This window comes from Schistocerca piceifrons, chromosome 1 (assembly GCF_021461385.2).
Source record: "Schistocerca piceifrons isolate TAMUIC-IGC-003096 chromosome 1, iqSchPice1.1, whole genome shotgun sequence".
NCBI lineage: Eukaryota > Metazoa > Arthropoda > Insecta > Orthoptera > Acrididae > Schistocerca > Schistocerca piceifrons.
Window position 1 is genome coordinate 888,642,338 of NC_060138.1, and position 25,153 is coordinate 888,667,490.

General features: G+C 41.2%; 1 protein-coding gene across 1 annotated transcript in view; it reads right to left on the bottom strand.

Annotated features, from left to right (window-relative positions):
• Window positions 1-25,153, bottom strand: part of LOC124776401 (pickpocket protein 28-like) — a 117,342-nt gene that overhangs the window by 66,435 nt on the left and 25,754 nt on the right. The window contains exons 2-5 of the mRNA XM_047251382.1: window positions 24,099-24,273; window positions 23,944-23,952; window positions 16,905-16,987; window positions 8,498-8,667 (exon numbers count right to left, since the gene is read on the bottom strand). Of these exons, the coding sequence (XP_047107338.1) occupies window positions 8,498-8,667; window positions 16,905-16,987; window positions 23,944-23,952; window positions 24,099-24,273 (437 nt within the window). The remainder of the gene's footprint in view (window positions 1-8,497; window positions 8,668-16,904; window positions 16,988-23,943; window positions 23,953-24,098; window positions 24,274-25,153) is intronic.

Sequence of the window (25,153 nt, forward strand, 5' to 3'; positions counted from 1 at the left end):
ATCAAATTCCATAGTAAATTTTTGTCAGTATTTCAAAGCTCCTTTCTTAAATAATCATTCAGAAGATCCATTAAAAAAAGAAACAAGTAACTAAGGGAATTAAAATCTCATGCAAAAGGAAAATTTATGTAAAGGCCAAAGTAAGTCCAGATCTGACATTACTTGTGTATTACAAAAAATACTGTAGTATTTGAAGAAAACTCATTAAAATGTCGAGATAGATGCATGTCCTGACAAATATAAATAATGTAATAATAAGATTAAAACTATATGGGACATTGTCAAATGAGTGGCAAGGCAACCAGCCAGTGTACAGGATTCCATAACTGCTGAAAAAAATTACAATGCTGTGACTGATAATACAAAAATTGCAAGTATATTTAAGAGTCTCTTACTACATGTAGCACCAAATATAAGATTAAAGGGTTGAGTCAAAGAAGGAAGAGGATATATTAAAATTTTTCCACAAAACTTTAAACAACTACAAGTAGCATCAACATCCTCCACTGATATTAATACAGTCATAAAAATTCCTAAAAACGAAATCTCATGTCAGGTTGATGAAATTTCGAACGGAATTCTGAAAAGTTATGCCAGCTTCTCAAGTAATATTGTTAGTGAATAATGCAATGCATTAAGCCATTTCATATGAAAAGTGACAAAACAGACTTAAACAATTATCATTCAATTTCCTTACTGATATCTTTCTTTTCCAAAATATTCGATAAAATAATGAATTCAAGAGTAGTCACACACTTAAGTGAAAGCAGTTTACTTAGCATATCACAATTTGGATTGAGGAACAGTTGCTCATCTCAGAATGCTATTTATACTTTCACTTGTCAGATAGTACAAGTCTTATATAATAATATACTGGCAGCTATTATTTCTTGCAATCATTTGAAGGTGTTTGATTACATAGATCATGTTACTCTCTCAGAAAGCCTCAAGTTTAAATTTTTGCACAGCTGGTTTGAATCATATTTAACAAACGGATTGCAAAAGTTGTGCTGAATAATTGTGATAATGTCTGAAAGGTATAAAATTTTAGTAACTGGAGAAAAAAGTCACAAAGGGAGTCCCCCAGGGTTCAATTTTTGGTCCACTTACCTTCCTTATAAATGTGAATGACATTCAATTTAAAATTAAACAAGAAAAAATGATACTTTTTGTAGATAGTACCAGATTTACAATAAATCTCACTAGAGAGAGACCAACAGAAGATTTGGTAAATGTTTTCCAAAGAATTATTAAATGGTTCTCTGAAAATGAACTCTCCATGAAATTTGAAAAAAAGAAAAGGCACACTACTTTCATTTCTGTACAACATCGAGATATACCACCAATTGAAGTAGCACATGAACAGAAGTCAATACATAGAGTATAATGCTCCAAATTTCTGGGTGTACATATTGATGAATACTTGAACAGGAAAAAGCATTTTACTGAGCTTCTCAAACAGTTAAGTTCAGTTAATATTGCTCTTTGTATAATTGCTAATCGTGAAACAAACTTATCAACTACCTGGCATATTTCGCATTTTCACACTCGATAGTGTCACACAGAATAATTTTCTGAGATAACTCAGCACTTAGAAAGAAAGCATTCATTGAACAAAAGTAAGCACAAATATGGTTTTTACCCATGGACATCACATCTATTCAAGGAGATGGACATTTTAACTGCAGTATCACGATAAACATATTCACTAATGAAATTCGGCGTAAGTAATCCATCGCAATTTGAAATGAGCAGTTATGTCCATCCTACAACTTCAGACAGAAAAATGACTTTTATTATCCATTGTTAAAGCCGTCAGTCGCTCAGAAAAAAGTTCAATATGCAACAACAATATTTTTTTATCATTTGCTCCATAACATGAAATGTCTGACAGTCAATGGAGGAAGTTTTAAATCTAATTTAAAATCACTTCTCTTGGACAGCTTCTTCTATTACACTAATGAGCTTCTATTTAAAAATTGACAGGCAGTAGAAAAAAGTAACTAATTTGCTGTTGCACTCAGTGGGAATTATGTTAACTGGCAGTATATCTGCTGGTTTAGCCAGCTTATAAAATTCTTTTGTATTCGGTTTCAAATATTCTTCCTTTGATAAACCAAATAGAAATCCTACAGAACCTTCCTTCTAAAGTCTATTGTCTCTTTTCTTCTTCTCGCCTCAATTCGACTTTCCACATATCTTCAATTGCTGTACAAACTGTTTGGAATGGGTGTATAAATCTTCACTATCTTGTACCCCATTTAATACTTGCAAAATTATACCACCTTCAGGACATAGTTTACAGTTTGATACATGATGCTTGGAATACTTTTGTAGGTTTCCAAAAAACTGATACGATACTTCAAACCCTTTTGCTTGTATCAATTCATGAAAAGAAATTTCAGAGTGTGCAATAAATATCTGAAACTCAAATAGATAATGGAGATGTAAGATTGCTTTTTACGTGTAATTATTCTTCTTTTAAACTGTTAAGAGAAATGAGAACCACAAATGTCCACACATGTATGTATGCAATATTTGGTGGCATAGAAAACTGTTGAACAAATGGTTGTTAGTGAAGTAATTAACCAGGTAGCTACAGTTCTCCAAATTAATCAAAGTCGTAGACTCTATTAACATATGGCACCAAGCAAGTTCTGTATCTCCCACAATACCTAAATTTACAGATCCACATTCCGATTTCCACATAGTATTAGACAAAATATTTTGCATACAGAGTACACAAAATTTTGGGATCTAGATGTTTTGGGCAAATTTGTAGTTGGTTTGGTGAGCAGTATAGCTAGAAGCATTTTTTGTTGCTCATTACTAACGAAAAATCTTAGTTCATGTCAGTATGGTTTTAAATATAGTCCTTTTCTGACAGCCATAGAGCACATGACCCTGTTATGCCTTTTACCCTCATCAAGCAGTTATTGAGCATTTTCCACTGTTTGGATGATGGCTGCTGCTCCTGAGGCTAATGACCTGTTCCACACTCGAACAACGTGTGCTTGAAAACTAACACTATTTTTCTACTGTTCCACACTTGAACAACGTGTGCTTAAAAACTAACACTTAAATCTTTCCATGTGAGTTCTGATTTATTTTATTATAATTTTATTATAAAAATAATTTATTCCTATGTTGGTGGGCGCCAAAAAACGTTTTCGCATTTGGAGAAGAAAGTTGGTAATTGAAATTTCTTGATAAGATCCTGCTACAACGAAAACCTTTGTTTTCATGATTGCCTTCTCAATTTACGTATCATATCCACGACACTCTCATCCCTATTTCACGATAATACAAAACGAGCTGCCTTTCTTTGAAGTTTTTCGATGTCTTTTGTCAGTCTTGTCTGATATTGATCCACCAATGCACAGCTGTACTTCACAAGATGTTGGACAAGCGTGGAGTCGGCAGTCGCTTTAGTAGACTTTTTGCATTTTCTAAGTATTCTGCCAATCAAAAATAGTCTTTACTTCAGTTTCCTCAAAGCATTATCTATGTGATGTTCCAATTTAAGGTATATTTAATTGTAATCCCTAAGTATTTATTTAAATTCACAACGTTCAGATAGTTGTGATTTATCATGTAACCGAAATTTAGTGGATTCCTTTCAGTACTCACGTGAATGACTTTACATTTTTCATTACTTAGAGTCAATTGCCACTTCTTGCACCATACAGGTATCTAAATAATTTTGCAATTGCTTTTGATCATCTGATGATGAATTTTATTCTGATTGTCAATAATGGCACAGCGACCATGTTCCTCTAATACTGGTCTTATTCTGGTTTTGTATTTCTTGCTGTGCAGACGTTTTATTCGCCCTGTTGGGGAATTGTTTTTGTTATGAACATTAGTCATACATAATATTTCTGTGTACACGTATAATTCTTTCGCTAAATATTCGTCACTTTTCGAAGTTCTTAAGAATTTAAGATTCAAACCAGATGTTCTTTAAAATTCGCTATTTCCAACTCCTTTTAGGTGCTCTTTTATTCTTACAGGTCACACACCCAGGATATGTGGCCCTACCTTGCTGATATAGCTGTGACACTTAATGAAATGACAAATTGTACCTTCTTCCCCACTTGTATTGCTCATTTGTGTGGTAAGGTGAGTCGTTAAAGAATTTGTTTAAGTGGCTTAAACGTATTCTGAGGTATGGGTCTCCCTCGAATTGCCTGTGTCTTACAATCGTAATTTCTGTTACATTGTCCCACATGTCTCAGAGATTTCATGTTTTGTTCTTGTAGTCGACATGCTGTCGCTCACTAAACAGATGTTGAGACACTATGCGATTTATATGCTCTCAGAGTAGTTCTTTTCTATCCTATTACTTTGTTTACAAGTACCACAAGCCTTGCAGCTAACATGTTGACTGAACTCCAGAATTTCTCGAATTTTACATTAATCTGTCGAAACTTCCTCTAGAATTTTTGTTAGTGTGTATGGGTTTCTATTTGAACGCTTATGTTCCTGAGATTTTTGTTTATCATTTCAGTTATCGAAACAATGTATAGAGGGATGTTCTATTTGATAAGTATCTTTTTATATACTGCGCTCCTCAGCCTATCTGCTCCTGAATGAACTTTAGGTTCAAGCTCCATCACTTGGTCTTACGTCTGTCAAAATACGAACTCCTATTTCTCTATAGCTTTCCAGCGCTTTGTATTTATATATTTAACATTTATTTAAAGATCTGAGGCTACTTGCATTCACTTGGAACCATATTTTCACTTGACACACTACGCAGTGATGCAACTGCAAAGTATTTTTAAAAAGCAATACCGAGAAGCATACAAAGTTTCGTCTATATCGTCCCTCAATCAGTTGTCATGTTTTATCAATAACAAATAACTGCTACTGTTTGTGGTTCACGCAATCTTCATATAAAGTTCTAATTCCATTGAACAACATGTCAGTTCCTTTATGTGCTTGAGATACAGAGTGTAAAAGCACTGGTATAAACATTTTTATTGTTTAAAGGAGATAAAAATAACACTTTTTATGTAAAAATAATGTATTGGTGTATCATTTCCGCACAAGGAGTCTATGAAAGTTTTGACACTAGTGATTCACAGAGATGATGTTAAAACTGGTGTATGATGAATTTTCCTTTAGAGATCTTGTTGAAAATGTCATCCGTTTAGAATTGTAAACTACTGGCATCTGGTTGATAATGATTGTCTAACCGATTCAGAACAACAAAATATTTCATAAATAATGGTTGCAGCTTCACTGAAACAAGCAACCATCTCTTCTGGAGGTCTGTTGGTGTCTCATACACCAAACACAAATGCCTGTGCTTTAATATACACAAATAAGGTTTTCAGCAATATCTTGAAAACAATACTCAAGACATAGCAGTTTGAATACCATCTCAACATCACTAGCATCAAAATTTTTGTGGATCCCTTTTGGGGAAACACTGCATCTGAGATATTTTTTATCACATGTAAATGTTTCGTTTTATAACCTTTTTTTTAATTTTCTGAACATGGTTATTTTACTTCATGTATGTATTTTCAATTCGCATTATCTTGTCCGAAAGAGATAAGGTTTGCGTAATCCCTCAGCATTTGTTTTCAGGGCCCTTGAGTATGTTTGACTCGAATAAAAAATATCTACCTCCATGAGACTCCAAAAACATGAATATTTGCGCATCTGTTCGTTTTTCCATGGCAACATTATGAAATATCAACACTGCATATGAGATGAATCTCACTGACGATGGAAAAGAATCACTTTCATAGCATGCCTTGTGTGTTACATCACCAACACCTGCCAATATATCTTCTAATAAACTAGGACTTGATCTGAAATAATGTCTTTGAGTATACATGTACATGTTCAAAGCAAATTCCATCAGGATATCGAAGTAACGATATGACAACATTCATGCTGCCAAAATGTGACTGGTCCACAATTATCGATTAAGTATTGAAGTCGAAAGTGGAGAATTCTTTTTTTCTGTAGTATTTTTCTGTAGTCAATTACTAAATGGCAGTGAAAAGGGTGCTTCATCCATCTAATCGTTATTATGATTAGCAGGCAATGTATTTTATAGAAAGAAAATAAAATTACTTTCACTTTTTTATTTGCTGCACATACATACTTCATAATTTTTTGTATATAGATGCGTACATGAACATGCCTAAATATGATAGTAGTTCTGTGCATACATCTGGCATAGCAGTCATACATATTATTTTGTATTGAAGTGCCACATGAGCCAAACTTCTGGGGAACAGCTTCTTCCAATTGTTGTCAGATCTGTTCTGTAGGCTTCAGCAAAGTCTTCAATGATTTCTCATAGAAGCTGTGGCAAGCAGCTGACATATGGCAACCAGTTGTGGATGTGTTCATCAACAACATTCTGGATGGCTCATCTCGTGTATGTTAACTTCTTAGATGCACTTTGGAAAAAAAAAACAGTGCCATTTCACATTGGAGTTCTTTTAATTTGTTCCACACTATCGTGATTTCAGCTTTATAGCCATTCTCAAATGCAATGTGAAATCTTTAAAAAGTCCGACGTGCCTAAATGACATGTCGTCGTCTAAATAACATTCATTTGGTCTTATTTCGACGATGTTATGTCATTTAGGCAGGGCAGATACCTTTCGAGATTTCATATTGCTCTTGACAGTGGTTACAAACCCGAAATCATGATTGTGTGAAATAAGGGAATACACATTTACAGTCAAATGGAGGAAATTTATTTCAAAATCTTCAACATGACTGTGGTCCCCCACGAAGGAAAATTTTGATAGTTTTTGTTCATGTGTACTCTGTGTGTCATCTGCAGTACTATAGATTTTCATTGTTCATGGGAAGCACTGCTGCATATCGTGTGCTCATCCAGACTTGCTGTGACAGTCTGAGCATTTCTGTTGAGCATGGCTGCAATGAACATCGAATTTTCACGATGACGAAGCCACTCATTACTGGATAACGCGACCTTATTACTGCAATACCAATGTTTTTTTTTAAAACCACCATTGGGCTGAAGAGATGTTCTGATGTAATTTCATCAAGAACTCATTTATTGTCGGTGGCATTAATAGTGAACATCGAGCTATAGAGTGATACTGTAGCCACTGGCGTTTCAGACTGTGATTTTGTTAGAGATGATGTCACCTGCACTAATGGCAACATTGACGTATAAACTCGATAACAGCACATAGACACACACACACACACACACACGCACACACGCATATGTATACAATATTGACAATCTATGCAACAACTAATACCTATCTTCTATCTGCACTGTTTTCTTCCTGTGGTACAACAAATGCAAATGCTGCAGGTGCATGATTCGTGTTTACAACATGGTGGCTCATATGTAAATGAAAACTTTTTTCCCAGCGAGTGGTATTACTAGTGCATTGTGTCCAACCTACCGCAACTTTTTAAAAATGTTCAATATCTTTATTCTTGCAGTGCATTCAGACATAGAATCTCTGTGACCCATTTAACCTTTAAAACCCGGCTACCGTGACAGATACATCATAATGGCGTTGCTAGTATTTCCTGATATATGTGAGACAGTGTAAGGTGTGCATGCGTGTATGTACGTATGTGTGTGTGAGTGTGTGTGTGTGTGTGTGTGTGTGTGTGTGTGTGTGTACGTAATGTGGAGGTACACACCCTTCGAGGGGTGGACCAGTGACAAGGTGGCACGTGGTCGTTATGGACATGCATGTGAGAAAGGGCAGATGTTCCCATCCACCGCAGCCCAGGAGTGACCTTGGCATGTAGCGTTTTTCCCCATCCAGCTAGTGCGGCCACTGCGGTTTGTCTCTTCCCTGACCAGCTGGCTGCAGATGCAGGGGCAGATAACCTGTAGCTCTCACGCCGTTTGCTTTTGCTGGTGTATGTAGCTCCACACAGTACTCACACAGAAGCTGTTAGCAATGAAATTATCATAAAAATAATAGGAAACAAAACACCATTCTGGGAACGTTTATGGTGGAGCAGCAGTGCTTCAAAATTGTTTGTTATGTGGGATCAAGGATAAAAAAGTGCTTAAATAAAGTGAAAAAAACCTGCATTTTAAGAAAGCAGGATGCTCCAAAATTGAGCACATATACAATGGAAGGAGGGTGGGGATGGAGAAGTGGGAGGTGAAGGCATTGAGGAATGGTGAAGACCTGCGTGACTCTTTTACTCACATAGCAATATATACTACTGACTACACGAAATACTATGGCGAATTATAAGAAATTAGTTTGGTAATGTCTTATTCGCAATTATCAATTGCTCATTCCATCAACACTTTTCACATCAATGATTTAGACTCAATTTTAAGGATGCAAGATGCTCCAGAATCCAGTTTTTACTTTTATAAGAGATAATTTTTGTATACCTCAATTTATGCAAAGCAGTGCAGTTGTAAGCCACCTAAGGACCGTACATTCGCACTGTAACTGGCGTTATTCACACGTTGGAAATATAGCTCCTCGTGAATACGTTGATAAACTAACCTGCTTCATTACGCTCCCAAGCGTGTAGTTTTTGGCCAAAAGGAAGGTCTGCACCGCTATGGCGTCCTCAGACACGGATGTGGATTCCTCTGGCAGTGCCATGTCTACCATATTGAAGAGGAACTGATTGTACGCCTCTCTGCTGAGGCCCGCTGACTCTAAGCCCCTGTACAAGAAAGAGAATGTCACTGGTAGAAACTTTGAAGAATCAGTCAAGATAGCTTGATACATACTGAGGGTAACATTTTTTCACAGAGAGACAATAGATAGGTCTAATGATGTGTCTGTAGGAGACCTTTCCCATATTTGACGAGCTGCAGCCAAAGTATGAAAAGAAAGATGTGAAAAGTAGAAAAATAACGCACAAAATGTTAGTTACTCCCTTAAAAATACACAGTCTTCATTTTGAAGCTTTGCAGATGCTAGACCTGGTACCAAGCGGTTACATGATCTCTCCTCATTTCTTCATTTTATACCCCGGGGCTAAGCTTCGCACTTAGACCCATGACAGCTTCCATCAGAAACGTTGTCAGTAAAGTAAAACAGCAGATATCGAAGCCCCCAAGTGATGCCAAGCAATAAATTAGCCCGAACGCTTGCCGCATTACATTTCTCTGTTTCCATCAGTTTCAATACAGTGCCACCAGAAAGGACTACTGTCTGAGAGTTTTAGAGAAAACAAGATATTGGCATATTACCCACCTATAAGGAGAACGAAAGAATCTTTCTTTTAAGTACCAATTACATTTAAACTTACCTTTAATTCGCGTAACTCTATACTTCCATTTAAACAGATACTCGACAAGAAAGGTTAGAAGAAAATCCTGGGCATCTTCAACAAGAGTTCTTTTCCACCTAGAACCATTAAGAATTTGCGCCAGCTGGTTACTCGTTCTCTATAACATTGTGGCCTAACAAAAATCCACAACTTTGAGTGTCCCCTTCACCCCATTATACGTGGCGTATAAGCTCTCACCTATGTTGTAGCTAAATATCTTATATATTTCTGCGACCACTCGTACGCAAATTTGACCACCATATTTGTAACTATGAGTAATTTAGAGGTCACCTGAAAACGCACCGGCAGCTGTGGCCAAGCGGTTCTAGGCGCTTCCGTCCGGAACCACGCTGCTGCTACGGCCTCAGGTTCGAATCCTGCCTCGGACATGGATGTCTGTGATGTCCTTAGGTCAGTTAGGTTTAAGTAGTTCTAAGTCTAGGGGACTGATGACCTCAGATGTTAAGTCCCATAGTAAGTAGAGCCATTTGGACCATTTGAACCTGAAAACGCTCGCCTGAGCCATCAGATCTCATAGTTTTGATGTTTTATCGTTATTTATAAAATTTCTTTTACAGGATCCTCTTACATTCAGAGGCAGCAAGTTTTAGGAAGACATTACAGTACTTTTGAAACATGTTCCAACTTCATCATACTTTTTATTCAGTAACAAATACACTCCTGGAAATTGAAATAAGAACACCGTGAATTCATTGTCCCAGGAAGGGGAAACTTTATTGACACATTCCTGGGGTCAGATACATCACATGATCACACTGACAGAACCACAGGCACATAGACACAGGCAACAGAGCATGCACAATGTCGGCACTAGTACAGTGTATATCCACCTTTCGCAGCAATGCAGGCTGCTATTCTCCCATGGAGACGATCGTAGAGATGCTGGATGTAGTCCTGTGGAACGGCTTGCCATGCCATTTCCACCTGGCGCCTCAGTTGGACCAGCGTTCGTGCTGGACGTGCAGACCGCGTGAGACGACGCTTCATCCAGTCCCAAACATGCTCAATGGGGGACAGATCCGGAGATCTTGCTGGCCAGAGTAGTTGACCTACACATTCTAGAGCACGTTGGGTGGCACGGGATACATGCGGACGTGCATAGTCCTGTTGGAACAGCAAGTTCACTTGCCGGTCTAGGAATGGTAGAACGATGGGTTCGATGACGGTTTGGATGTACCGTGCACTATTCAGTGTCCCCTCGACGATCACCAGTGGTGTACGGCCAGTATAGGAGATCGCTCCCCACACCATGATGCCGGGTGTTGGCCCTGTGTGCCTCGGTCGTATGCAGTGCTGATTGTGGCGCTCACCTGCACGGCGCCAAACACGCATACGACCATCATTGGCACCAAGGCAGAAGCGACTCTCATCGCTGAAGACGACACGTCTCCATTCGTCCCTCCATTCACGCCTGTCGCGACACCACTGGAGGCGGGCTGCACGATGTTGGGGCGTGAGCGGAAGACGGCCTAACGGTGTGCGGGACCGTAGCCCAGCTTCATGGAGACGGTTGCGAATGGTCCTCGCCGATACCCCAGGAGCAACAGTGTCCTGACGGCGGCGGTGCACAAATGCTGCGCAGCTAGCGCCATTCGACGGCCAACACCGCAGTTCCTGGTGTGTCCGCTGTGCCGTGCGTGTGATCATTGGTTGTACAGCCCTCTCGCAGTGTCCGGAGCAAGTATGGTGGGTCTGACACACCGGTGTCAATGTGTTCTTTTTTCCATTTCCAGGAGTGTACTTGTTGTTGTTGTTGTGGTCTTCAGTCCTGAGACTGGTTTGATGCAGCTCTCCATGCTACTCTATCCTGTGCAAGCTTCTTCATCTCCCAGTACCTACTGCAACCTACATCCTTCTGAATCTGCTTAGTGTATTCATCTCTTGGTCTCCCTCTACGATTTTTACCCTCCACGCTGCCCTCCAATGCTAAATTTGTGATCCCTTGATGCCTCAAAACATGTCCTTCCAACCGATCCCTTCTTCTAGTCAAGCTGTGCCACAAACTTCTCTTCTCCCCAATCCTATTCAATACCTCCTCATTAGTTACGTAATCTACCCGCCTTATCTTCAGCATTCTTCTGTAGCACCACATTTCGAAAGCTTCTATTCTCTTCTTGTCCAAACTAGTTATCGTCCATGTTTCACTTCCATACATGGCTACACTCCATTCAAATACTTTCAGAAACGACTTCCTGACACTTAAATCTATATTCGATGTTAACAAATTTCTCTTCTTCAGAAACGATTTCCTTGCCATTGCCAGTCTACATTTTATATCCTCTCTACTTCGACCACCATCAGTTATTTTACTCCCTAAATTGCAAAACTCCTTTACTACTTTAAGTGTCTCATTTCCTAATCTAATTCTCTTAGCATCACCCGATTTAATTTGACTACATTCCATTATCCTCGGTTTGCTTTTGTTGATGTTCATCTTATATCCTCCTTTCAAGACACTGTCCATTCCGTTCAACTGCTCTTCCAAGTCCTTTGCTGTCTCTGACAGAATTACAATGTCATCGGCGAACCTCAAAGTTTTTACTTCTTCTCCATGAATTTCAATACCTACTCCGAATTTTTCTTTTGTTCCCGTTACTGCTTGCTCAATATACAGATTGAATAACATCGGGGAGAGGCTACAACCCTGTCTCACTCCTTTCCCAACCACTGCTTCCCTTTCATGCCCCTCGACTCTTTTAACTGCCATCTGATTTCTGTACAAATTGTAAATAGCCTTTCACTCCCTGTATTTTATACCTGTCACCTTCAGAATTTGAAAGAGAGTATTCCAGTTAACATTGTCAAAAGCTTTCTCTAAGTCTACAAATGCTAGAAACGTAGGTTTGCCTTTTCTTAATCTTTCTTCTAAGATAAGTCGTAAGGTTAGTATTGCCTCATGTGTTCCAACATTTCTACGGAATCCAAACTGATCTTCCCCGAGGTCCGTTTCTACCAGTTTTTCCATTCGTCTGTAAAGAATGCGCGTTAGTTTTTTGCAGCTGTGACTTATTAAACTGATAGTTCGGTAATTTTCACATCTGTCAACACCTGCTTTCTTTGGGATTGGAATTATTATATTCTTCTTGAAGTCTGAGGGTATTTCGCCTGTCTCATACATCTTGCTCAGCAGATGGTAGAGTTTTGTCATGACTGGCTCTCCCAAGGCCATCAGTAGTTCTTATGGAATGTTGTCTACTCCCGGGGCCTTGTTTCGACTCAGGTCTTTCAGTGCTCTGTCAAACTCTTCACGCAGTATCTTATCTCCCATTTCTACTTCATCTACGTCCTCTTCCATTTCCATAATATTGTCCTCAAGTACATCGCCCTTGTATATACTTAGAACATGGTAATTGGAAGCCCTCTTCCCTGTGTTGGCCAATGATTTTGTGGAGGATTTTGAAGAAAAAAATTACTACCATCACCATCGTTAAAACTTGACTTTCAGCGGTGTCTGAACGTTTGTGGTATGGCCTCCTGGAACCAAAAAATACGACCATGTTTCGTCTGCATCTAAAATTGCTTCATGTGAATGTTCAGGTTATCATGAAGGGAGAGAATCACGATACAAAGTAAAGCTGAAGGAACGCTGGGACAATCTGGTACTGCAAACCTACTGACAGGAATTTATATTTACTTGTTGTCACCAACCTGTACAACGTTATGGTGTACTGTGATCTCTGATGCACCGAGAACGCGTAGTCACAGATCCTGATAGCCTGTAGAGTGAGTTTCAACACCTCTGGACAATTCTCCGTCAGAAAAGCCACTGGGAAAGACAAATTCATCGCTCATTCCAGCGAAATCGAGTTTAGCCGATGGAACAGATTGAAGACATCAGGTAGGGTATTCGAAGACCTGTGTTGGCACTGAGGGGGCTATAGTTAATGAAACCACAACAGCCTGTACCTGTACAAGCAATCATAAATCTGCAGGCCTGGGTGAATCATCTCAAACGCCTAGAGTGGAAAGAACAGTAACCGTAGAATGTAATAATGTTAACGAGACTAACGAGTACTTCCGATCGACGGACAAGATTGATCATTGGATGAAATTAGCAGGAACGGTGTTAAGCATCTTCTTGTTTGCCGATCGGGAAGATTAATTAGCCTCGCTAAAATTTCTGCCCCAAAATCTGTAACCGTGGCATTCCGGAGTAAGCACCAATAACAAAATGATTCAAATGACTCAGAGCACTCAGGGACTTAACGTCTGAGGTCATTAGTCCCCTAGAACTTAGAACTACTTAAACCTACTTAACCTAAGGACATCACACACTTCCATGCCCGAGGCAGGATTCGAAACTGCGACCATAGTGGTCGCACGGTTCCAGACTGAAGCACCTAGAACCGCTCGGCCACACCGGCCGGCCCACCTATAACAGCAAAGATTATTTTGAACGAGAGACTTTTAAAACAATTCAACATTTTATTTATTTTGAAAGTAATATCTCGTATAATTACGACAGAGATATAATAATAATTTAGGAAGCTACCAGGCAAAGCGTGGAACAATTCAGAGAACACTGAAAACAGCGCGGGTCGCTACACAGCTGAATCTCTACAAGGTGATGGCAGTGAAACGGGGTCATTATATTGGACCACAGGCATATACAGTTCACAGAAATGAAAAAAAAAAACGAAACAACGACACACTCGAAGGAATTGTGATAATGGGACGGAAATCGGTAGATATGATGCACGGATAATGACAAACAAATTATTATAATTTTACTAAAATTGGATGATTTATTCAGTTGAAAGAGCTTCACAAATTGAGCAAGAAAACAATACGTTGGCCCCTTAAACGAGAAATTATTTGGCTTGGCATTGAATGATAGAGTTGTTGGACGTCCACCCGCGGAACATTATGTCAAATTGAGTCCAACTGGCGCGTTGGATCGTCAATATCCCTACTGTTTAGAGGGCTCCAAACTATCTCACTCGAGTAGATGTCTTGCTGTATAAAGTAAGTTTTGGCAAGCACGAAGACAAGTAATATAAACTCTCACAGTGTGCGGGCAGGCATTATCTTGCTGAAATGTAAGCCCAGGGTGGCTTGCCACGAAGGGCAACAGAACAGGGCACAGAGTATCGTCGACGTACTGCTGTGCTGCCAGTGTGCTGCGAATGACAACCGAAGTGTTCCTGCTATGAAATGAATTGGATCCCGTACCATCACACCTGGTTGTCGGACTGTATGGTGGGCGACAGTCAGGTTGGTATGCTACCACTGTCCAGGGAACCTCCAGACATAACTTCGCTGGTCATCGTAACGTAACTCTGTTCGAAGAAGGACTCACCTCCGAAGGCAATTCTACTCCAGCCAGTGAGGTTACAGGCCGAAGACGTGTCTGAAGAGGCTCCGGACAGCTGCGGGATACCAACATGACTGTGGCCCGTCATACGACGACTATCAGATGTACATGAACTGTATAATGGAATGATGACACTGAAAATTTGTGCCAAACCGGGACTCAATTCCGGATTTCCCGCTTATTGCGAGCAGCCGCCTTACCATTACGCTATCCGAGTACGACTCACGGCCAGACCAAACTTACATATGTCGTCAGGCATGTGTCTACAACCCGTACTCGTACATCCATCATGTATATTCCCGTACAGGGGAGACATTTCACTTGAAAGTCGCGTGCCCGGTGTCAACTGATAAATACGATATTGCAGTGCCTTTGTTATTCCAAATTACGAGGCAATACTCCTTTGAACATGCGTTCATGGGCAAAAAGGGGAGACAGCAGCGGCTATAGCCGTTACGAACGAAATACGTGAAATATATTCGCAGATGCGAATATGGACTATCATCATCAGTAATTCCGCTTATTGCGGCAGTCGTCTTACAATTAGGATATCCGGGCACGACTCATGGCCAGAGCCAGACATACATACGATGTCAGCCTTGTGTCTGCAACCTGTACTCATACATTCATTATGTACGAGGGTGAGTCAAATGAAAACTTTAAATATTTTTTAAATATTATTTATTGCGCAGAAGTGGTACAAAGCTGTATCACTTTTCAACATAATCTCCTCCACGCTCAACGCAAGTCCTCCTGCGCTTACAAAGTGCATAAATTCCTTTAGAAAAAAAATCTTTTGCTAGTCCATGCAACCACTCACGCACCGCGTGGCGTACCTCTTCATCAGAACGAAACTTCTTTCCTCCCCTTGCGTCTTTGAGAGGTCCAAACATATGGTAATCACTTGGGGTAAGGTCTGGTGAGTATGGCGGATGAGGAAGACACTCAAAGTGCAGGTCTGTGATTGTTGCAACTGCTGTACGGGCAGTGTGGGGCCTTGCATTGTCATGTTGCAAAAGGACACCTGCTGACAGCAATCCACGTCGCTTTGATTTTATTGCAGGCAGCAGATGTTTTTTTTAGGAGATCTGTGTATGGTGCACTGGTGACAGTGGTCCCTCCAGGCATGTAATGCTCCAAAACGACGCCTTTTTCGTTCCAAAAGAGAGTCAACATAACCTTCCCTGCTGATGGTTCTGTTCTAAAATTCTTTGGTTTTGATGATGGGGAATGGCGCCATTCCTTGCTCGCTCTCTTCGTTTCCGGTTGATGGAAGTGAACCAAGGTTTCGTCCCCAGTAACGATTCTTGCAAGGAAGCCCTCACCTTCTCGTTCAAAGCGCCGAAGAAATTCTTCACAAGCATCAACACGTCGTTCTCTCATTTCAGGAGTAAGCTACCGTGCCACCCATCTAGCAGACACTTTGTGAAACTGGAGCACATCATGCACGATGTGCTGTGCTGACCTATGACTAATCTGTAAACATGCTGCAATGTCATTCAGTGTCACTCGGCGGTTTTCCTTCACTATGGCTTCAACTGCTACAATGTTCTGTGGAGTCACAACTCGTTGTGCCTGACCTGGACCGGGAGCATCTTCCACTGAAGTCACACTATTTGCGAACTTCCTACTCCATTCATATACTTGCTGCTGTGACAAACATGCATCACCGTACTGAATCTTCATTCGTCGATGAATTTCAATAGGTTTCACACCTTCACTATGCAAAAACCGAATAACATAACGCTGTTCTTCCCTGGTGCAAGTCGCAAGTGAGGCGGCCATTTTTATACCGATACTGCGACGGTATGTGTGCATCTGCACTGTGCTGCCCCCTACAGGCCATTTTGCACGCTGTAGCACGCTTACCAACTTACAGGATAACGGCGTGAAATTTCGATTTGTTATTACAAATTTAAGGTTTTCATTTGACTCACCCTCGTATATTCCCGTACAGGGGAGACTTGTACTTGAAAGTCGCTTGCCCAGTGTCGGCAGATAAATATGATGTTGCAGTACCTGTGTTACGCCAAATTATAATTGTCTGTGAGGAACGAAGAGTTTCTGAATTCATGAAAAGAGTTGTGTTTTAGATGTTTTATATCAAGTCTGTACCAAGCCATGTTCTTGGGGCCTTAAGAGATCTGGAATAATTATAGAACTGATTTTTTTTTTAAAAAAAGAAGAATGTTCTCTACACGTAACTCGTACTTATTTTATAGACAAGTATCGTGATTTTATTACATTTTACGTTGCCAGTTAGACGCAAGAGATTTTGTTTGCTGCTTACTCTATTTCATGAATCGTTTCTGGAGGGTTCGCCTTTCCAATGAGTACAGAGTACCTAGTACAGAACTGCAGTCTTTTATCTGGCTGTGCCAGAAGAGAAACACGTAACTGTGCGAAAAGCGTTCGGCGGTGAGAGACGATAGGCTACGGTCAGTTGAACCAAATATCCGACCTTGGCGAATCTCGTACAGGTGACTCCGAAAGAAGATGATAACGATAACAGAGTCGTAGAAATATAAAAACTTGTCTTTTGTCTCTTTCCTTTCTAAGGTTTTAGGCTGGAGGTTACAGTGCGTTCCATAATTCCTGCCCCACACTTAACTAATGCAGTGGCTAATGAACGTGGTTTTCTCTGTTATACCAGTTTGAACACATGTCTCTTGAATTTTTATTTTTTAACACAAGCTACAGAACTGACATAATACAATTTGTGTAAATATGAACTGCGTATGTGTGTGCCTGTGTGTATCAGGCACATTCTTGGCAAATTTATATAGTTTCTTCTTTCTTTTCTTTCCTTTTACTTTTTCTTTCTTTTTTTTTTCGACCCATCATTTTCCTGACACTTTTGATGTGGACCGCCACGAATTCCTTTCCTGTGCCAACCTCTTCATCTCAGAGCAGCTCTTTCACCCAGCATCATCAGTTACGTGTCGGAAGTACTCCAGTTTCTGCCTTCCTTTACAAATAAAGCCAATAGAAAATAACAGTGGCTATGGTAACATCGTATGTATTCAGTGAGGTACAAAAATCACTACAGGTAGTCTACACTATGTTACACATTATGCTACGCACAGTAATTCTATTCTGTACGTTTGACCTCCGGGCTTACCTTTGCAGAGCCGGTACGTATACGTACGAGCACTTTCACTTTGTAGATGAGATGCCACCTTGCATTGGCAAACACTTCGCCACCATTCGCTGTACTATACGTTTCTGGACCCTACGCAACACACCTGCATCCACCATTGCCGAAGCGGCATGCACTCGAGCTATTAGGTCGTGTACGTCCATGGCTGGAGTACTATAAACTTGTTTCTTTAAATGTGGCCGCAGATAAATATGTAGTACATTAAGGTCCAGGAAACCTGGGGCCCAATCATTGGCTCTCCACGACTATTCCAATTATCCGCAACATTCATTCCAAATGTGTGGCAGTGGACCATCATGCTGAAAACATTGCTGTCACCGAACACCAGGTAGAAAGTTTTCTAATGTGTCTGGCAAAGTACTACAAAGAATCATATGACACAGGGGCGCCTTCAACTTGTCGAGCAATATGTAAGGGCTCGGAAGCACTCCTCCCATGATTCCAGCCCACAGTTTCATGCTAAAGCTTGCCTGAAAACCAAGTTCACTGGTGACACGTTGGTTGTGTTCTGACCAAAAACGGCTCATGTGGAGGTTGAAAATACCAGCACCAGTGAAGCAAGATTCGTCAGTCCATATCATGTTGTTTATAAAATGTTAGTTATTTCCCAATTGGTGCAAATGCGAGTCACAAAACTGTACTCGTCGAATGCGATCTTCCGGCAGCTGGTATTGCGTTAACACGTAATGATATGGATGTGATTATTGGTCGCACAACACTTCAACACCCAATCTTCGAGACATCTGAAACAGTCTTGCAATATCACGGGTACTTTGCCGAGGTGACTAGTGAACGGTTTCAAAAGTCGCGTCCCCTTCTGCGGAGTACGTCTATTCCTTGGAGAGCCGCTGTCTGTTATTTGTCGACGAAGATTACCGTTTTCCCGGAGGCCTTGCTCCAGGCGACGAAAAACGTACTTATCGGAGTGGCGCCTTTGAGAGTACCGTACAGCTTACGCACGAGCTGCAGCAACAGCTTGGTTATGGGATGCACCCAGCACCAAAAGCATATCGTATTCCTCGTTTGTGTATTCCAGCGGAGAACCGCCCTTGCATGGACTACAGGACGAGTTATTTTTATGTACTGCATGGTTTGTAGACAAATGGATGCAGTTTAACGGATCCCACTGTCGAGTGATGGGCTATTTTCGTGTGACAAGCTGATATCCTACTTATAAATGACTAGAACTAGGGAAGGGATGTCTAAGAAATAAGAGAGTAACCTGACGAGAATTCCAACTCTAGCTAAATGTTGGATGCGGGTTTGATGTTCCAGCAGTCTACTCAGCGAGCTACGACGGCTGGTATGCTAATATTGGGTGCTACACGTTCCCCTGTACATTCCAATGCGCTGCACGATGTTATAGTGTTACCAGCTCCTTGTTTTCATACACGTGTTTTCAAAATGCAACCGATCTAATTTTGCTAGACGAACTTTTGTCTTGAATCTGTGTGAGTAATCGCATGCCGTCGTCCAAGTGCGGCATTTATTCTTCGTCCTGTATAGAGCGTCTGATACAACTCTTTCTCAGGCCTCAGATATCATGTGATATGGAAAGGCAATAATTCTTACTAGCCTACTCGGGCCGCGCTGTATGCCAACTTCTCCAGAAAATGTCACCTATCTTTGGACCTATGACTCTACCTTATTCTGTGAAGCACGCTCTCGAGAACTATTTCGTGTGACAAGTACATTTTGCTGTTGTCAGACATAGACTTTTTTTAAGAAAATTTCAAGAACTCAGATCAAAGAGTGTATTATTCAAATACAGAGCTCGACTAGGAAATGTAAATTTCCTTGTGAAAATAGCTCATGTGAGATTCACTGCTTGGTGACATACTTATCATGCACTCCATATACCTGACGATAAATTAAAGGATCTGCTTAGCCTAAAGGACCTGTCTGTACAAGACTGTCTATCATTGATTTGAGAATACGAACAAATGTGCCAATCTGTTGAAGCGTTACAGTGCGAGGGCTCTTGCGTGTTCACTACGCGCCAACGATCGGCACAGTCAACAGACGAGGGTGACCAAATCCGTAAAACACAGGACGAGCATGTTACACGCTTGAAACCGTTAGTAAACATGTTTAGGACTGCTAAATTACGCTCTTGTTCACGCTGTGGCGTAAACTACAAAAGAGACAGTTGTTTCTACCGGAGCGCATGTTGTAATTACCGTAAAAACACCGGACAAAATTGAGGTGTGTAAAAAAAAAGCAAAAAAAATATCGGTCTCTCAAAAATACCGTTTAGCAACAAGAATTCAGGTAATGTCCATAATGCACATGTCGAACTTCACAAACTTTCACAAGGAGAACTTCGCGTGAATGCTATCTTTTCTGTCAGTAAAAACTCGTTATCCGTAACTGTTCGAGTTAAGAAAGCGGAAATCAGATTTGAAATTGTCATAAGATCGTCAAGCTCAATCGTTAACCTAAAGGAGTACCGAAAATTAGGATCGCCAGAATTAACAGACTTTAAAATTTCGCTGTTCGCTTACGGCAACCAGAAGATTCCAGTCAAAGGGCAGATGTTACTTATAAACAACCTACGAAACAGGCTGCATTCATAGTTATGGATTCAAAAGGTGCAACTAATTAACTAGGACTGGATCTTTTCAGTGCTTTGGGCTTCGAAATTCATGAAGGAGCGAATCGAATTTGAGTTGACGATTCGAATGGAAAGTTAAATCAGCTGTTGCAAAAATATGATGATATTTCTTGCAAAACAACAAGCAGTACAAGAAACACATTACGCTGAAGCTGAATGCGACGCTGAAGTTTTACAAAACACGCAACATTCTTTTTACGTTAAAAGGTAAACGAAAGCAGGAACTCGACCGTCTTCAATAGAATGACGCTCACTAACTGGGACTACGCGACGGCCGTGACGGCCTCACAGTGAATGTGGCTCCATATTGAGCTCAGGAGGGCAGGAGGGTGGAACAGCGGCTGGTCGATGAAATATAAGAATGACGTAGGAACAGCCATTATTTTTATATTGTTTTATTAGGCAATAGTTTCGATGTTCCAATCACAACATCTTCAGCCCTGTACAATGAAGTTACAAGACAGCAGATAAGCACGTACTGGGATGTGACACATAGTATTACATGAACAAAGCAATTGATACTTATTAAAGTATATAAGAAAAATAAACAGTAATGAAATGAAATATTTAGGTTATCTGAACATACAACATGATATGCATGGATAAAAAATGGATATCAGTCACCTAACAGGAATAACTGTAAAACAGTAGTGTCAATCTAATGCATACATTCATTATCTGCAAACATGTGAACGTATAAGTGACAAGGATCTGTTATGGAATAGCGCCAGACATCTAACGTAAAATTGTAAGAAACGATAAACATCTTAGAAAAAAGTAACAAATTAATAACTACAGGGTAAAAATAACTGTGGTGGTTCATAACTGGCAAAGGTCGTAAAGAAAGCTGTAACTACTACATAATATGACTAAATGAACCAAATAGGCATTAGTGCTATAGACCGTAGGACTAGAATCAAAGTAATGTAGTGTACAAATGTCAACAAACTATAAGTAAAAGTGAAGCATATCAAGTATTATATGCATAGATATCTTGTAACCTGTAGGTGAATGCACCGTTAAGAAGTAACTCATGAATTCAATGCGATACACTAGCCAAAAGTAATAGTGGCAATCTGATACAGCGTAACCAGGACATCCTTATCCATTCGTTAGCAAGTTAGTATCAATAAGAAGGTCAAACAACAGATGAAATGTGAATTAAAGACATATAGGAAACATTTGAGTAGCGAATCAAATATACACTACTGGCCATTAAAATTGCTACACCACGAAGAAATGCAGATGATAAACGGGTATTCATTGGACAGATATATTATACTAGAACTGACATGTCGTTATATTTTCACGCAGTTTGGATGCATAGATCCTGAGAAATCAGTACCCAGAACAACCACCTCTGGCCGTAATAACGGCTTTGATACGCCTGGGCATTGAGTCAAACAGAGCTTAGATGGCGTGTACAGGTACAGCTGCCCATGCAGCTTCAACACGATACCACAGTTCATCAAGAGTAGTGACTGGCGTATTGTGATGAGCCAGTTGCTCGGCCACCATCGACCAGACGTTTTCAGTTGGTGAGAGATCTGGAGAATGTGCTGGCCAGGGCAGCAGTCGAACATTTTCTGTATCCAGAAAGGTCCGTACGGGACCTGCAACATGCCGTTGTGCATTCTCCTGCTTAATTGTAGGGTTTCGCAGGGATCGAATTAAGGGTAGAGCCACGGGTAGTAACACATCTGAAATGTAACGTCCACAGTTCAAAGTGCCGTCAATGTGAACAAGAGGTGACCGAGACGTGTAACCAATGGCGCCCCATACCATCACGCTCGGTGATACGCCAGTATGGCGATGACGAATACACGCTTCCAATGTGCGTTCATCGCGATGTCGCCAAACACGGAGGCGACCATCATGATGCTGTAAACAGAACCTGGATTCATCCGGAAAAGTGACGTTTTGGCTTCGTCTTTGAGTACACCATCGCAGGGGCTCCTGTCTGTGATGCAGCGTCAAGGGTAACCGCAGCCATGGTCTCCGAGCTGATAAACCATGCTGCTGCAAACGTCGTCGAACTGTCCGTGCAGATGGTTGTTGTCTTGTAAACGTCCCCATCTGTTGACTCAGGGATGGAGACGTGGCTGCACGATCCGTTACAGCCATGCGGATAAGATGCCGGTCATCTCTACTGCTAGTGATACGAGGCCGTTGGGATCGAGCACGGCGTTCCGTATTACCCTCCTGAACCCACCGATTCCATATTCTGCTAACAGTCATCGGATCTCGACCAACGCGAGTAGCAATGTCGCGATACGATAAACCGCAATCGCGATAGGCTACAATTCGACCTTTATCAAAGTCGGAAACGTGATGGTACGCATTTCTCTTCCTTACACGAGGCATCACAACAACGTTTCACCAGGCAACGCCTGTCAACTGCTTTTGTGTATGAGAAGTCGATTGGAAACTGTCTTCATGTCAGCACATTGTAGGTGTCGCCACCGGCGCCAATCTTGTGTGAATCCTCTGAAAAGCTAATCATTTGCATATCACAGCATCTTCTTCCTGTCAGTTAAATTTCGCGTCTGTAGCACGTCATATTCGTAGTGTAGCAATTTTAATGGCCGGTAGTGTAGAAAGAGCATATCACACAACTGAAACGGCAATAAGGCTAAAAAATAACACTGTAGGCTACCAAGTCCTCAATCGAAGAAGACGTGGACAAAAGAAATGAAGTATGTCATGTGAAGCAGGGTCAGCGTGTTGTAAACAGCGAGGAGTATCGCCGTAAGTAATACTAATTTACATTGATAAATATATTTAAAAGATAAAACGAAGTAAAATGAATTTACTATAATTATAACAAATAGGAGCCATCGTCACTGGTTACCGGACAAAGCCTGTAAAGAGAAACCGCCTTGAAATCGCTAAAATGAGGCAGTATAAAACTATGTAACAAATTCACATAAAAAAATTGGTACTTAGCCTGTGAACACTCCGTGGAAATTAAGTGAAACTATAATAACAAAAACTTCTGAGCGGAAACTGTACTATAGTATCCTGAAAGCAGTAACCTGATAAGATGTTTTCGTAAGATTGCAATAAAGATAAACATGTAAATCATGACCTAACAGAGAACATCCAACAATAGATAGTACGTAGGAGAAGTATGCTATTCAACTGAATCACCATGAAAGCGCATCCCAACAGAACTGTTGTGAAAATCAGCGCTAAATGTGCCCCGAGAAGCGCTCGTTACAGACGCTATTGGTTGGAGCGACTCGTGGTACTCCGCTCCTTGCCGCTACGTGTGACCCCACCACCCGCACGCCACCTGCAGCACTGTAGGACAGATACAGAATATTGTTTGAATCCTTTCACGCATTAGACTGCGAGTATACCTACTGGAGCGGAATTTGTGAAAAATGTTCAAATGTGTGTGAAATCTTATGGGACTTAACTGCGGAGGCCATCAGTCCCTAAGCTTACACACTACTTAATCTAAATTATCCTAAGGACAAACACACACACCCATTCCCGAGGGAGGATTCGAACCTCCGCCGGGATCAGCCGCACAGTCCATGACTGTAGCGCCCTAGACCGCTCGGCTAATCCCGCGCGGCTGGAGCGGAATTTGTCGTGGAGACAAGGGGAGGGACAGTTACATAACAGAAACACGAGACATTTCAGACGAGTTCGTAGGTACAGTGTACTCACGAGGAGGAGTAGAAGCGGGCGGCGGCGGCGGCCTGGACCCTGTTGATGGAGCAGACGGTGACGGCGGGGAAGGGCACGGAGGACAGCGGGTGGTGCGTGGTGGCCACCGACGTGGCCGTGGGCGTCTCGCTCGCAGTCCGCCACAGGTCGCGCATGAAGAGCGCCGTGCCCGCCAGGCTCGCCAACACCCCGCCGGCCCACAGCAGCCTGGACTCACATCAGGAGGCGCGTCAGAGGCAGCTCTAGGTGAGGCAGCGAGTGCTACATCGACAGCATCTACATCTACAGCCACACACATACTTGGCAAGCCACCATGCAGTGTGTAGCGAAGGGTACCATGTACCACAAATAGTGATTTCCTTTCCTTCGGTAAGAACAAAAGCTGAAGTAATGAATTAAAATTTGTGCAAAGGCCGGAACGTGAACTGTGGTCTCCTACTTACAAATCAGATAAGCTGTTCACTATACCACTCTGGTGTGCTGGCTAACAAAGCTGCATGGGATACCCTAGTCCAGTGCCTCCCTTAACACACCTCAGACCATCTCGGTTTCCCTTTCTTAAACCATCAGTGCTGCCAAGGCTCGCCGATATTCGTATAGCACGCCAGATTGGAACATAACGACGAGACCTTGCCCGTACCTCTGTTGATCAGGTGTAATTACATTTTCCTGGACACGTACTGAGTCTCAATTTTATCGACAATACTGATGACTAAAGAAGAGTAGATCAAGATGGGCTGAGGTGTTAGAGAGGACACTGGGATAGAGTATTGTATGTAACAGTGTTAACCACAATGCAACGGTTGTTTAGTGGATAGCAAATTGCCTACTAATCAGGAGATCCACCAAGTCCTGGTCTTTCCACAAATGTTAATTCATTACTTCAGCTTCTACCCCTACTGGAGATAATGTTGAGACTCACTACGTCTCCAGTAAAATGTAATTACATTTCGTTTCTAGTTCCACTCGCAAATAGAGCAACGGAAAAACGACTATCTATATGTCTCCATACGAACCATAATTTCTCTTACCTTATTTTCGTTGTACTTAAGCGATGATGATGACGATGATGCTGTTTGGTTTGTAG